Source organism: Pleurodeles waltl, chromosome 4_2 (genome assembly GCF_031143425.1).
Source record: "Pleurodeles waltl isolate 20211129_DDA chromosome 4_2, aPleWal1.hap1.20221129, whole genome shotgun sequence".
NCBI classification, from domain to species: domain Eukaryota; kingdom Metazoa; phylum Chordata; class Amphibia; order Caudata; family Salamandridae; genus Pleurodeles; species Pleurodeles waltl.
In genome coordinates, this window is record NC_090443.1 from 340,549,337 (window position 1) to 340,564,949 (window position 15,613).

The following is a 15,613-nucleotide window of genomic DNA, read 5'->3' on the forward strand; positions in this document are numbered from 1 at the left end:
AAATTTGTGAGTTGGTAATTGCGAATCAATGCAAATCGCAATTACCGACTCACAAATCGAAATGTACGTAGGAAGTGACCACTAATTCAGCAATTTGGTACAGTCTTCCATCGCAATTTGTGTAATCGCAAATTGTGATTACCTAATTTGCAAATGGGATTGTTACAAAATCACAGATTTCAACCCGGACGCGCACTTTGCGATTGTGAGTTGCAATTAGAGCAACTTCACTTACTATTGCTGGGTAATGAACCTTGAACCAGGAAGTGCCTCTCATGAGTGTGGGAGGAATCTAGGAGGCTCACACAGAAGATACTCATCAAGCAGAGAGGAGCAACTGCAGCCAAGGCAAGCCAAACAAAGGAGACAAACACAACAGGGAGGAAGAGAAAGTTTAAATTCTCTGAAAAAGGGTTGGAAGTCCTCACTGAGGAGTGTTACCTACATCATGATGTGTTGTTTGGGAGGGCAGCAATGACTGTACCTGACTTACAAAAAAAATATGGATGGACATACAATCCAAAATTAATGCAATTGAAGTCAGCCATTGCTCAATTGATGAAATGCGCAAAAGGTGGTATGACCTCAGGTCAAGGACCAAAGTAAAGGTTGCAGAGCAGATAAAGGAGGCCAGTGGAACAGGTGGTGGACCATCCACAGTACCACCACCCACAGTAATCAAAAGTATGGTGGAGACCACACACTAGAGCCGAAGGCTGTCCTGGGTATAGGGGACCTGGACAGATCAGCACCAGGAACCTCTAAACGTAGGTTGCACATATCACATTTTCACACTTCTCAAGGCAGTACGCACAGAACCTCAATTCACAAAAGCATGCATCATTCAGGAAATTCCATGCCTAAAAGACCAGTGCAAGTATAGTGCATTATGGGTAAAGTAGTCCAGTAGTCAAAATAGTGATGTAATTTAAATTTAATGAGCCAAACATCTAAGAGGTACTGACAGTCTATCCCCTGTCTCCCACAGGTCTCCCTCAGGTATCCACCGATGACCCCAATGCAGAAGGAGGTGATGATGCCAACATGGCAGCAGAGGAGGCAGTCAGCATTGCCACAAACCCAAACTTGCAATGACCCTGAACCCATAGAGGACACAGAATTGGACAATAAGGATTTAATCCTGCCTCCCTGTCCAAAGATGGGTGAGAGCTACCCACAGAGCAATGCAGGGTGTGGGCATAGAAGGCGTCGTTGTCTGGCGCATGATGCGCATAATGAACAGAAATTTACAGCAGATGAAACAGACTCTAACACAGGGATTTGGGAATGTGGAAACACAATTGGCCACCAAGAATGGCAACATGGTTAGCCGCCCCACTGCCATCAATGACCTATTGCAGGGAAATGGTGGCAGGTCGTGCCCATGTAAGGCACCATGAGTGCAGCACTGCTGCATGGATGGACTGGCTGAGTCAGTCCATTGGCCGTCTAGCCACAACTACAATATGCCTGTTGCGATGCATAGGCACAGTCCAGGTGGAATTGGATCATTTTGCTTAAGATGTGGCCAGGGGACTAGACTCCATTACTGCAGCTGGAGATCTACTACAAACCTCCCATGCAGCAAGAGGCATTGGTGACACTCCCTTAGGACAGTGAGGAGATATCCAGTGTGAGCAGCAGTTCCACCTCAGATGCCCGCATATTGCGATGTGGCAGTGCCTGCCAGACATCTGTGGACCAACCAGGCACAGGCCATGGTGGTCATAGCCGTAGGAGGGTGTGATATACTAAGTTTGGCTTTTTTAATGCACATGGCTAGAAAATGTTACGTGGTATAACCCCAATTTTGTTGCCTTATTGGTACATGCCACTGTATTACTATTCACACAAAGCTATCCTGACATTTAAGGATGTTTGTTTAGGACAGCCTGGCTATGTGTGTTTGACATTTGTGAGGGCATTGTCAGCTGTCACTTACCTGGCAAAGTAATGGGTTGCAATATGATCCCGTCGCCCTCTGCCTTCCATTGCGATGCTATCATCCCCTGGCTGTCATAGTGGTGGCTCCTGCTCCTCATCCTCAGATTCTGTGTCATCTGTGGTGAGATGTAGCCCACGCCTGGTTGCAATGTTGTGTAGGATGGCACATGTAGGCACAATCTTGCTTGCACTCTCCAGGGCATACTGGAGTGCACCTCCACTTATGTGCAGGCATCTGAAATGCGATTTTAACATGCCAAAGGTCCTTTCAATGACTGCTCTGGTGTGCCGATGTACAATGTTGTAGCTCCTCTCGTTCTGATTTGCGGGTGATAGGGATGGGGTGAGTATCCATGGCCTCAATGCATATGCACTGTCATCTGTGTAACAAAACAGCAAATGTGAGCATGGCTTTACCTGGTTATGCACCGACACATATTTGTGACATAGGTTTGCTATTACACAGTACCTAGTAAATAGTATGTGCTCCCTGGGTATTTTGCCATTATATCGTTAATGACATTGTGGGCATCACATACCACTTTAATGTGGAGTGATTGAGTACTTTTCCTATTGCGGAACTCATACTCCAGAGCTGCAGGAGGACATATGAGTACATGTGTCCCATCCACACATCCAAATACATGGGGGAGTTTCCAATTCTCTAGAAGTTCACATTGGGGTTGTGTATTTCCTCCGCATTACTAGGAAGGTAAATGTAGTTGAGCATGTGTGTGAATATGGCATCAAAGAACCGTCTGAAGAAACGTGACACGGCTCTTTGGGGCACCCTGCCAGCAACAGCAATCATCCCCTGGTAGCTACCCGAGTCTAAAAGGTGCAGTGACTACAACACTTGCCCACGTGTGGGGATGGAGAAGCTGCGCAGGGTAATGGCTTTCTAGCTGAGGTTTCAGCAGTTCTATGAGCTCTAAGATAACTGTGCTGCTCAGCCTATATTTTTCATTAATTTCCTCCTCAGTCTGTTGAAATATGGTCAGCCTGGTTGTGTATATCCTTTCCTGTCTAAGCCTCCTCCTCCCCTGCTGGGCAGCCTGGAATCACCTCGTCCATGCAATCATGTAGAATGCAGCCATTGTGGAAAACCCAGATGGCTTCTGGGTCTGCTTTTATACTTTGAATCTGCTTACCACTTGTTCTGAATCAGTGGAAAACTGGATGCACAAAATGGACTATTTGAAACTTGTCACAGTTTGCGACTTCCTTGAACATATGGTTTGCTAGTCGCAAATTGCTATTTCCTATTTGTGACTCATAAAATCCAGTCGCAAGCATTTGCAATTCGGTAATTGTTCACATCGCTATTTGGGATTCGGAAATGTTGTTTATACTTACCATTTAGCTTTTTTGCACGGTCGTAACTAGCGCTGCGACCCATTTGCGAGTCGCTAAACGTACGTACATGTGGCCCTTAGTGAGCAAGTAGGGATGCTGGTGTGCAGCTACACATTTTATTTTGTCATAAACGAATGACATGCTCCTGTACTCGAGAGATGTGAGGGAAAGTCTTCCAGTACAGCTCAAAGAGCTAGACAGATTTGGCTTCGCTTGAGGACTACAAGCCAATTGAGCTACATCAAGCATATTCCCACTTACTGATTCAGGTGCTAATGCTGTAAGTACTGAGCTAACTCAGAAACTAGACTAAGTGAAACAAGCAATTGAGTACTTGGGGGTAAGAGTGTATAGAAGCTCAGATGATGTTGTTCTTGGGGAACTTGGAACATGCAGTTGACACACTCTTGTTTCATTAACGATCACAGTGATTTCCCTGTTTTATTTAAATGTATGTCACATGAGAGTAAGAGAAGAAACATCTCCCTGTAGTCGCACACTCATCAAGGGACCAATTTTGACATTTTCCTTGCGTTTCTCTTCTCCTCAAGAATCAAATGAAATATAATCAGATGCATACAGTGGGTAAACCTGAAAGCTAAGGAGAAGGGTCCATCTTAAGAGTCTCTTTATACAACCTCCCAGTTCTCATTGGTGTGTTATGCATGTTCTCTGCACTCCCTTTTCCTAATTTCTCCAAGGCTAAGACTCGGCCGTCATCTCTGTGGTGTGCCTAAATATGGAACATGCCATTTTGAGTCCTATCGCCTCAAACTCCATCAGCCTTCCTTTATTGTGCCACTTTACACCTGATGTGATAGCATTAGCATGTCCTATTCACCACCATTACACGGATTAAACTACAGATGCTTACATCCAGTCTAGCTGTCAGGCCTACGATGTGAACACACCACCCCACCATCACAAGACCACTCAGCAGGTTGGAGTCCTGAATGTCCAAAACATGTCACGGAGCCACTGAGGCCTCAAAATGTGCTGGTATAACCCCTTGGGTCTTGTGCAGTTGAGCCTGCAAGACACTTCACTACCTTGGAGACATTCGAACTTGTGGACTTGCAAACTCAATTCTAATCAGTAAAGTTCCAGGGCGGCAGAACAATTGTATCTAGTGCAACGCAGTGTCTCTGACTGAAATTCACTTTTTTAGTCCTTTACTAGGGTGCAGTGGATTGCTATGTCATATGCTGGGGTTAGGTCAGAGACAAGAAATACATCATAGCAGCCTTTATCTGATGTTAGGAAGAGGTAATCTCTAATGATGGGTAATGATGTTTCTATTTCTATAATAGGTCTGATTCCTAATTGGCCCTCGTAGGGTAGATTATGATGATCCGTGTATAATCAGGAAGTTCTTTCGAAGTCCCTGTCCAGGAATATATTGGAACTGGGCAGATCAGAAACACCCCTGGACCTCAGGGTCTGCCATTGATTTCTTCAGCTGTGGTGTGACTACCCCATGCTTCAGGTATTTGAGGATGGCACAGTGAGTTGACAAATGCGATTATCTGAAGGTCACACGTTTGAATCCTTTAGGGAATAGTAAATCTGTTAGTTACAACACTGTACAAAATAGCTATTATTATTATTATTGTTATTATTAGTAGTGTTATTATTAGTAGTGTTATTATTAGCCCCTTGTCAAGGGATGTGCTGATGAGAACCTTATAATTAGTGGTGATGGCCATGAAGCAGGCTAGGGATCAGCCAGTAGGTGTAATTTCTTGATTCTGTTTGCGACCTTCATTACCGCCTCAGTTTATCAAGATTTGTAGAAGGAAAAATAAAAGACTGGTAAAGGTGGTGCCATAGGTTGTACAGGGATTTTTCCAAGATAATTTATATTCTCCCAAATTTTCGTTTCAAAGATTGACAGGAGGTTCTCAGTGCTGTGCAGTCGCACATAGGTTGGTGCTTCTTGAAACTTCTGAGTTGGGTAGCCTCCCGAATGATAGTAACTAATTAGCTAAATATGACTTGTAATTGGAACGGTTTAGATTGTCCTGATGACACCAGACCGGACCACTCTAAGAAAGTTTAGAAAGTTCTGTCCCACACACTTCGCATATCAGGCCCCATATACCGTGCAGCCCTCTGCCGCAATTCACTTTACCATTCTTAACCAAAGGGACATCAGTTGAAAACATTGCAAAGCAGTACAGGACTTACAATGAGGACTACTCTACAGGTAATTGAAACTAAAAACTGGCTTGCATTCAGCAAGACTCCATTAAAATCTTAAACCCTTGTGAAGATGAGGGTGAATAGACCTTATTTTCAATATGTGAAACCCGCATTAACGTGTATGTAAATATTTTGCCAATGGATTAGCTACTTCATTGAAGAGGACACTACGAAATCTGTGGGGGCACTGAGGTTATGGTGAACCTGCTTCAAGGAAGTGCTTAGTCAGCCAGTAAAAACTTACTCTACCCCATAAGAGAGGGGGCCTTTAGTCACTTTCTGTATCCTAATAACACAGGGAGAGTGTATATTTCAGCAGTCTAGATCTCTGGCAGTTACACTGTCAACAGATGTGTAACTGCCTTCAGGTCTTTTACTTGTCACCCGTTTTACATCAGATTTATCTCTCATTGCACAGGGAATTTAGGGTTATCTAGTGCAGGATTTTTGGTCGCCAAACTACAAGAAGTCTGCGCTCACCCACAATAGGAGCTGTGGCTAGCTGTGTAGAACGTCGAGGCACCTGGTTACTGTCACACATCCAGCTATGTATTTTGTTCCTTGCCCTCCCGGGGACTTCTAATGCCGGTCATGTATCTTATTTGATAGAGTTTGTAATGTAAAATAGTACATCTCTAATTGTGTATTTTGTTTCAACCCTTCTTTTTGGGACAGGTACCTGGCTATCCGCTACCCACTGAAGTCCCGGGACCTACGCACCTCCAGGAATGCATTGGCTGCCATCGTGGTCATCTGGGCCATCTCCATCCTCTTCTCTGGGCCCTACCTCAGCTATTACCAGATCATCCATTACCACGGGGTACCCATCTGCATCCCAGCCTGGGAGGATGAGCGCCGCAAGATCATGGACGTCTGCACCTTCGTCTTCGGCTACCTAATCCCAGTGGTCATCCTCAGCCTTGCATACGTACGGACCATAAAGTTCCTATGGACATCCGTGGATCCCATCGAGACAATCTCTGAGTCCAAGAAGGCTAAGCGCAAAGTGACCAAGATGATAATCATTGTGGCTGTGCTATTCTGCATTTGCTGGCTGCCCCACCACCTGGTCATCCTCTGCTTCTGGTTTGGACAGTTCCCATTCAACCGGGCCACTTATGCCTTCCGCTTGGTTTCTCACTGCATGTCCTATGCCAACTCCTGCCTCAACCCAATTGTCTATGCTCTCATCTCCAAGCACTTCCGCAAGAGGTTCCGACAGGTCTTTACTTGCCCAATCAAGAAGAAGAAGCGGAGGAGAGGTGGGGCAGGCAACAAGGTCCATGTGCTCAATGTGACCAACCCTACAGCAGCAGGCTTTTACGGCCCTGGAAACAACAATACTGAGGTCACACAGGTGCAAGAGGAGGGTGGAGCCAGGGCCTGCTTGGTGCCGCGGACTGATTCTGGGGCAGACGGGGGAGACAGTGTCTTATTAGGGGATGGGCTAAGCCGTAAGAGTCTAACACCGTATAGAGAGATCCCAGTGGCCCAGGACCAGTGACTTGTTATGGAGCATGAAGGATTTGAGCAGAAGTTGTCAAGATGAGTGGAAGTAGGGAACTGGATGGTGCAGTCAGAGCAGAAAACCTATTTGCACTAAATCTCCATACTACTTGGCTGAGTTACAGTTTGGATAATCATAGCTGTTCACGAAGAGAAATTTGGAGGACACAAATTTGTACTGCAATGTTCCTGATTGTAGAGAAGACATCGTTAGTTGTACATGGGAGGTCTTCTTTGGCTAATCCAAAGATATCGCTTGAGAATAACCAATGGGGGCACCTAGCCCAGAAGAGTCCCTAAGTGAAAGAGTTAAAGGGTTGCTCATCTTTAAGCATTATTTACTCTGATGAGGTGATAAGTAGATCAACACAGTGGAGAATTGGCTCCCACTTCTTCCCATTGGTTCTTTAACCTACCCGTTGTTTATGCCTTAAGGGTACGTCCACTGCTTTCAGAATCTCACTGAAAAGATGGAAATATTGTGCCAAGTTCTAGGGACTGTGAAAGAAAACCTTTAAAAGAGTTTGAGATGTTGGGTGAGGGAGCTGGTTCTGTCTATTTTGTGGAATTGCAAGCTCTGAATGTGCTGACCAGTTTGGAGCCAGAGGTTCTGGAATGTGAATTATCACAGACTGGACAACTTTAGAGCCATGGGTCGATTATCCAGTCAGTGAATTGATGTGCCCACACATCGGAGAAGGCAACAATTTTGAAATCTTCTATAAACATATTGGCCAGGACATTGGAAAAGCCCAAAACACACCTTTGTGAAGCTGCCATGAAAATCAAGGAAAGCTGCAGACTGCAAATGATGGTTTTCCAGGAAAATCAACCAGAAATCTATCTAGAAAGTTACAACCTCCTACCCAAAGAATTCCTCAAGCCCAGTTGGGGAAATCTTGAAGCCCTCTGCCCATGGGGTTCAAATTGTTTCCCCAAGTGAGAAAGGGTGGTGTTTTTTAGGTATTCCTATCAATGAAGGGCCATAGATCTAACAAAGCAGAAAGTCTGGAGACTTCTGTCCTCCAATTGTTTTTATAGAAGACAATCCTTCAATCTAAAGGGGTGCAAACAAGGAATTCCAGGAAACGTGCCCAAAACATTGTTAAATACCTGGGGAAATGGCAGGAGGTCACCCATCTAAAGTCTGGTGTTTTGAGGCTCCCCAGCTGGAAATCACTGTGGGTAGCACTGGAATAGTAATTGCTTAGAATTGTGGAATCCATTTGCTAACCCCGATGAACTCTGAGGTTAGTGATTTAATGAAGTCTTAACCAGAAAAAAACAGCCACCAGTGCAATTGCGGAGAGCCCACACAAAACGCATATTGAAGTCCAGGTTTTATCACATGAACTTGAGGGCAGATTTACTAAGCATTTTAATGGTTGCAAAAGCTCCACTTAGGCATTTGCAACTGTTGAAATGCTTTTTCCTATGTAATAATGCCATGTTCGGAGTCAGAAAAGTTTTTCCGACTCCTAATATGGGATTTCAAATGGATAATGATTTGTTATCTGTAAGGGAGTGTTGTATGCGTCCCATCCAAATACCAAATCTGCATCTCCTTATACCAGTGTTTTTCAACCGAAATCTAGTCACAAAACATTTATATTTTACTGATACCTCAAGAAGTTGGAAACCCATTTGCAAAAGGAAATGGGTTCCCTTGGGACCCTTTTCTGCTTTGTGAATGTTAAAAAAAGTTTGAGTGGGCAGTGGTTTAAGCATAACGGCTGCATAAAAAAAAAAGGTTGCTTGCTTAAAAAGCAATCACAGACATGGTGGTCTGCGAGCCCCAGCAAGCCACCATCCCTGTGAGGCCTCTGAACATGGTGAGTCACAACTTGCAACCTATCTCATTGATATTCATGAGAATTGCATAGCCTCCTATGTTCTTAAAAAAGTTTATTGGTCATAAAAATATTGGTTGCAATTTGTGACAATTGTTTTGCGATAAGATAGTCAAACATCCAGCCCTATGTGCTGTGTAGGATACACATTTCACACTCTAGTGCAGTGGTTCCCAACTTTTTGACTTCTGTGGACCCCATCTTTATCATCACTGGACCCCCACTGAATCATTACTGGAATCAAGGGACACCTCCCCGCTGAGTCATTATTGGAAGCTGGGGATCTAATCCGTTAATATTATTTCATTTTCTAAGCAACCACAAACCCCCTGAGGAGGCTCCGGGGTCCCCAGACCACAGGTTAGGAACCACTGCTCTAGTGTATTCTGGGTTTTGTAGCTCCTGACACTCCAGATTTTATGCCAGTGCATCTGGAATTTATATTTTTGGCTTGATAGTCCTCAGTCACAGTGCATCCTGGGTATGGTCAAAATTGCCTTTATGGCGATTAGATCAGTCCTGTTGTAGTCTGGGATTTGTAATCATAATTTTACTTCCTTCAACCATAGGACATTCTGGTGTAGGTGACATTCATCCCAGTGCCTTCTCGGATGATTTTAATCCTGGTTTCACCAAACTCAGCAGGTTTGGGGACTTTAGTCTTGATTTTACAACCTCCAACCCTAGATTTTAGCCCCGGGTTTACTAACTGGTCAACCAATATGCTTTCTTCATTCTGTGGCTGCAGTCTTAGTTCTGTGCTTACTCCCTAGGCAACCTGGGGACTGCAGTCCTACTTTCACATGCCCAGTCCTGCAGACATAATTGTTCTACCCTCCATGCTCATTCTGTGTGAAAGCATCTTGCTTCTGCCCTGCTTACACCACCCTTTATCTCAGTGGATTGTTCGGGGGGTTAGTCCCGATCTCAGAGCATTTTGCGATTTATGAGCTTCTTCAGCAAATGAAAGTTTTAACCATGGGTTCACTAACCCCTCAATCAAATAGGCCTATTGGGAATGTTGTTCTGCTTCCACCGTTCTCAATACTTGTACATTCTCGAGGAGAGGGGTGCAGTATCCTAGTTTCTTGGCCCTTAAAACCTAGTGCATTCTGGGGCTTTGATCCTAGTTTTCCCACCCTCAGCCCATGTGCATTCCAGGGGGAAAAGTTCTGGTTTCACAACTTTCAATCCAAGTGCATTCTATCATCTATGGTTCTTTTTTACCCACCCTTAACCTAGTACATTCTGGGATGTACAAAGTTCTATTTACACATGTTTTAATTGTGGTTCATTCTGGGTCCTGCAGTCTTAATTTCACTGCCCGCTCTAAATCCCAATTGAGGCCTAGAGGATTAGAGGCAGCAGTCCTAATTTTACTGCCTCTGAGTCCAGTGTGTTGTTTGGGGGTGTGGTTTTAGTTTCACACCCCCAATCCCAGTGGTTTCTAACGGCCTAAATCTTGCATTCCAGTGGGGGGTGTATACAGTCTCAATGTTACCCCTTTACACTACGTTTACATTGGGATATGTAGTTCTGGAGTTTCCACAGTCAATCCCATAGTATTCTTGGGGATGTGGCTCTACTTTCTCCACACTCAATTCTGTTGCGTTCTGGGGAGGTACTTGGTCCTAGTTTCCTCATTCTCAACTCTAGTGCATTCTTGAAGTTGTGGTGCTACTTTCCCCACCCTCAATACAAGTGCATTCATGCAGCTGTAGTTTCAATAGCACATTCAGCAACTCGTCTGCAGTGTGTTCAAGGGGGAGGCCTGTAGTCCCCAAAGCAAGGTACTATGAAGAAGTATCCCTTGAGGTAGTAGGAGGCCTTCCTATTCCCTCTTCCCGAATCTCACCCCTGGTTCAGGCTAGAAGGACAATGAATCATGTTTGTATTGGAAAAGTCTATTTTTTAGAAAGACAAATGTTTGTAAACTGTATTCTTGAGCCTAAATACGTCCTATTTAAATAAAGACTGAAGATTTACGTATTTTTGTTGGATATTTTTGTAGACACTTTGTCTGAGCACACTCTGATCTCAGTGGAGTTAACACTTTACCCGCAGACATAGAGGTGAGTCCCACACCCTGTTTTTATCGGTGGTGCAATGGCTGGTGAAGTGTTTGGTGTTAAGTGTAATCAAATCTCATTCAGTTTCTTGTAATGCTGGAGGGGATGGTGATGGGAACTTCTGGGGTGGCTTTCTCCTGTATCGCGGGTCCTGCTCCTCCTGGTTAAGCATAGGCTGATGAGACCCACTGGGTCTATATCCATAGATCCAGACTCTGATTTTGTGGTGGTGCAGCGGCTGGTGGGGTGAATGTGAGATGTGTATCCTGTATTCAGATCACTGGTTACGTTGCTTGCGTTAGTGCAGTGGCTGATGACATCATTCTGAATGTTCACAATGCATTCAAATCCAAGGAACTGTTGCTTTTGGCGGTGCAGTAGCTGCTTAAGTCAGTCTCAGGTATGCATCATAGATTCAGATCATAGGTCCTGTTGCTTTTGGTCGTGCAGTAACAAGCAGCTGGTGAGGTGCATGCCTTATTGAATACCAGATGTTGGTCCTTGTGGTGGTCCTGGGACTGATGACTCCAATCCTAGGTGTTTGCTCTTTTTTAGGACCCACACCTTGTTTTCCTTGGTGATGTAAGCGTTGTTGATGTGAATTTTAAGGGACTATTCTTTATAAACGCCCAGATGGTGTTTCCTGTATTGGTGCAGGGCATTCTCTATACACCTTTTTCCTGTGGATGTACAGAAAATCTCACAAGTGTGAGCTCATAGACCCAGGACTTGTGTCTTGTGATTGTGCATATTTCTGATGCAGGCCCATCAGAACACAACAGGACTGGCTCATTATTTCCCAAGTTCCACAATTTTTGAGAACCGCAGTCTGGCACTCCAATATATTTGCTAACACAGTGGATCTCAAAAGATGGTCCCAAATGCTGATCTGTCATGTTTCTGTTTCCCTACACTACATACTTTGAAACTATGAAATGGGTTCTCCTCCTTCCAAGGGCCTGTTTCAATTTGATGGCCTGTGCCCCTCAAGAACTTCTGACACTCCTGTGTTAGAGAGATTATGTCCAAGTGTCTGTTCCTTAGAGGTTCCATCAGTGGTGACTGGACTGGTAAGATAAGTACCTGGATTGTGTTTCTTCTAGGTTGCTGGCCCTGCTCCCTGTGCTTGTGCAGAGGCTGGAAAGGCAAGATCATTGGCATTAATTAACATAGACCTAAGTAGTCCTTCTATTGGTGGTGCTGTCGCCTCTGGGGTCAGTCAAAAGTGAGGGTTCCTTTTTCCATCTCAGGTCTTGTTTCAGTTGTGGTGTGTTTAGACAGAATATTACAAATAGAAATATCCTGGGACAAAATATCGTGTCAAGAATATAGGAGACAAAAATATTGTGAAGGTAAATTTCTATAGATTTTTTACTAAATATAACTCTTCATGTAAGTATCTTGACGATATATATATCTTCAAGTTACGTAGATGTGGAGTTAAGAACAGTAAATCTTTACTTACCTATTTGCATTTACCTTCTCGATATTTTGTTCCTCGATTTTTTTGACAAAATATTACATCCATGCGATATTTCTGTTTCCGGTATTCTGTCAGTGATCCGGTTCTGGGGCAGCTGAGGTGAAGTGTTAAGGGTGAGATTTTATGAAGATTTCATGCCCTTTTTGCTGTAGAGATATGCTGAAACCCAACATGTAATCTGTGCCTTCATCCAGGCAGAAGGACACGCTCTCTCATTACTCTTAGTGGACACTGGCCAATGCCTTGAGAGGATACTGGAACACGGCTCTAAGGGAGTGAAGGATGTCCAATAACTTACACAAGCCTTTCTCCATCATAGACTATATTGTCATCTTTGCACATCACCATGCTATAGGAATAGTTAAAAGCACTGATAATCTAATGCTGGTTTCCATTCACTGCACCTTGCACGTAACATTGAAGATGGTAAATTGAGTGAGGTGTAATCCTTGGTCACTGGTTATAATTTCCATGTAAATACAGAGAATAATGGTTGTAGCAGCAGTTTACAACCTAATCCCTCACTCTCTGGGAGTAATTCCACCATGACTATCACTGTTAGAGCTTTATTGGCATAAGACACTATGGCCCATATTTATACCTCTTTAGCGCCGCATTTGCGTCGTTTTTTGACGCAAAATGCGGCGCTAAAAAAGTATAAATATGGGCCTATACATCTGGTCATCCGTATCCTCTTCTATCAACAGTGCTCATCGATTCTGTAACCAGTGTTAATCCATGGTGGCCACACCAGATATAAGCACTCCAAAGTAGTTCACCAGGCTGAAAAATCATGTCGTACTGTAACATTATTTAGCCATGTCGCCATTTGGCTAGGCAAAACCTTATGCAGTCCCATCAGAACAAGTGCAAACAATTCAATTCACAGGCTCATAATTTCTCGTTTGCTTCCGTTTGGTGTGAGACTGCAACTTTGGAACTAAGGACTAGTTTATGCCATTGAGATGAAGCCACCAGGATAGGTACGCTTTTTTATTTTATCACATCTTAGTGTCTCGCCAGTCTTTTGCTAATAGTCTGAAACAGAAGCACAGCCTCTTGTGCCATTTCTGGTCAACATGATAGAAACTGTGCTAATTCACCATGAATTAGGATGCTAGCCAGTCAAATCCACCTTTGAAATACAGCTATGCAATCAATGTGTCCTCATGTTTGACCGCCTGATTGGACTCATCCTTAACCACCCACAGACACATTTCTCCTCATTTCATAGGCTACTGGACCATAACCGGAAGGGACACCCACATGCCTGGTCCAGGCATTTTGGCCATAAAGTACAGCTTGTTTCAGACAGTTTTCACTATCTACACATAGTGATGCACAGCACAACTGGTGCAATGCTTCAGCTTTCCTGAACACCATTGCAAGCCTTTCAACCAGTGCTTAATTTGTAAATAAAAACGTGCCGATGCCCAAAGGCCTCCTCTTAAACACGCGGCTGCTGCAATTAAATGTGGGAACACGGAATACTGAGGCAGAGTAATCCTGAAGCAATCTCGGGCCTCTTCAATACATTTAAAGCGACTCCCTGCTCCTTCAGCTCACTCTTGCAGCTTTCTGCTTTCTCCCATTGTGACAATTTTTTGTTTTTCTCATCCTCTGTCTTTCCTAAATGTGTCTTTTGCTCGCAGCAAATGCTTGAGGCAGAAGAATAAGCGCCGGCCCTCAAAAATAAGTGCTGGTGCTCAGCACCGGAAACAACAAGCACAAATTAAGCACTGCTTTCGACAAAGTACACTAGTTGCATTACGGTCTGCTCCTTCATTAAAGTTTTAAAGTTTAGCATTTCAGAAACATATGGTGTGGCAAAGACAAGATGATGATAGTGTTACTCTTGACACCACCACGACATAAAACACCTTGCAGTAGCAGTAGAGACTTGGGGCCTCATGTACAAAGGGCTTAATTGTTCACTCACCCTCTAATTTGGTAAAATCGAGGGTTTGTGAATGTTAAAAACCCTGTTTTAAATGTACTAAACCAAGTTTACGATTTGGAAAGGCTTTCTGATCCATTAAATGGGTTTAGGGAACCAATCAGACTCAGTATTGGGAAAGGGCACGTTTCAAATACTTATTCATTATTCTATGTATTAATGTTTTACACCCAGAATCTGATTGCAAAACATTAGTATTTTACCAGCTACACAAAGGTAGTAGTGAACAATTTGCAAACAGTAAAGGGTCTTCAACACACCCATTCCCCTTTGTGAATGTTGGCAAAACATTTTTAAGGGACGGCAAGATTTCTTTAAAAATAATTACACACATAGTGGTCTTGTGACTCCAGCAGGCCCCCATTCCTATGAGGGCAGCAAATCCGAGTGGGTCACAAATTGAGACTTACCTCATTAGTATTTGAGGTAGGTCAAATTGCGACCCACTACGATTTGTTATTTTGTGAACCAACCTATTGGAACAATGGTCCGTTTGCAAAATAATCAGGTGGTGGAACACCTTTCAAAAGGTCACGGGTAAGCAGGAGCTAATAGGCCTAATGTCGGGGGTTGTGGACTTTTACTCTTGATGTCCTGGGGCTCCACATACTATGGGTCATGAGTAACTGCGCCAAGCAGTACCCTTTCTGCACTTGACTCTCAGTGGTAGTGCAGGTAAAGCAGTCAAAAGCTGTTTGGAGTGGTAGGAACAAGGTATGCAAGGGCTCATAGCTCATAATACCCACAGTGACCCCAATAGAATGATTGTCCAGTCCAATAATAATCCTTAGTGTAAACGCAGTAGTTATGATACATGCTAAGCACAGAACACTAAATAATGCACATATGTAGACTTTAAAGACTAGCAAACTCATGCTTGTCAGGGCATTGCCCCTTCCCTTGCACGTCCTCACAAGCCCCCCACTCCTCATCCATGCTATACCTTGAATCCCTAGTAGATTTTAGGAGATGACCTCAGGTTAGGGTGACCAGATTTTGAAAACTGAAAACCAGGACATTAGGACATTGCGCAACATAAAAGAAGGACAACTGTTTTTGCGCTGAACTTAATTGACACCGCTGACTAACATATGAAGACAGACAATAGGCACTACCCGGAATTGAATGCAACGTTTACGCATAGTATCATGTGAGTTAAATTACATCCTGCTAAGGCTGCTAACTAACTCTGCGCCAAAACACATAAAATGTGCCTCAATTGTTCCTCTTTGAAAATCAGGATTTG

At 43.8% G+C, this 15,613-nt stretch overlaps 1 protein-coding gene across 1 annotated transcript in view; it reads left to right on the forward strand.

Annotated features, from left to right (window-relative positions):
- The window catches only part of GALR3 (galanin receptor 3), a 114,133-nt gene extending 103,290 nt beyond the window's left edge, over positions 1 to 10,843 (forward strand). The window contains exon 3 of the mRNA XM_069231387.1: positions 6,178 to 10,843. Coding sequence (XP_069087488.1) covers positions 6,178 to 7,006 — 829 coding nt within the window. The 3' untranslated portion in view covers positions 7,007 to 10,843. The remainder of the gene's footprint in view (positions 1 to 6,177) is intronic.
- The last annotated feature ends 4,770 nt before the right edge of the window (positions 10,844 to 15,613 follow it).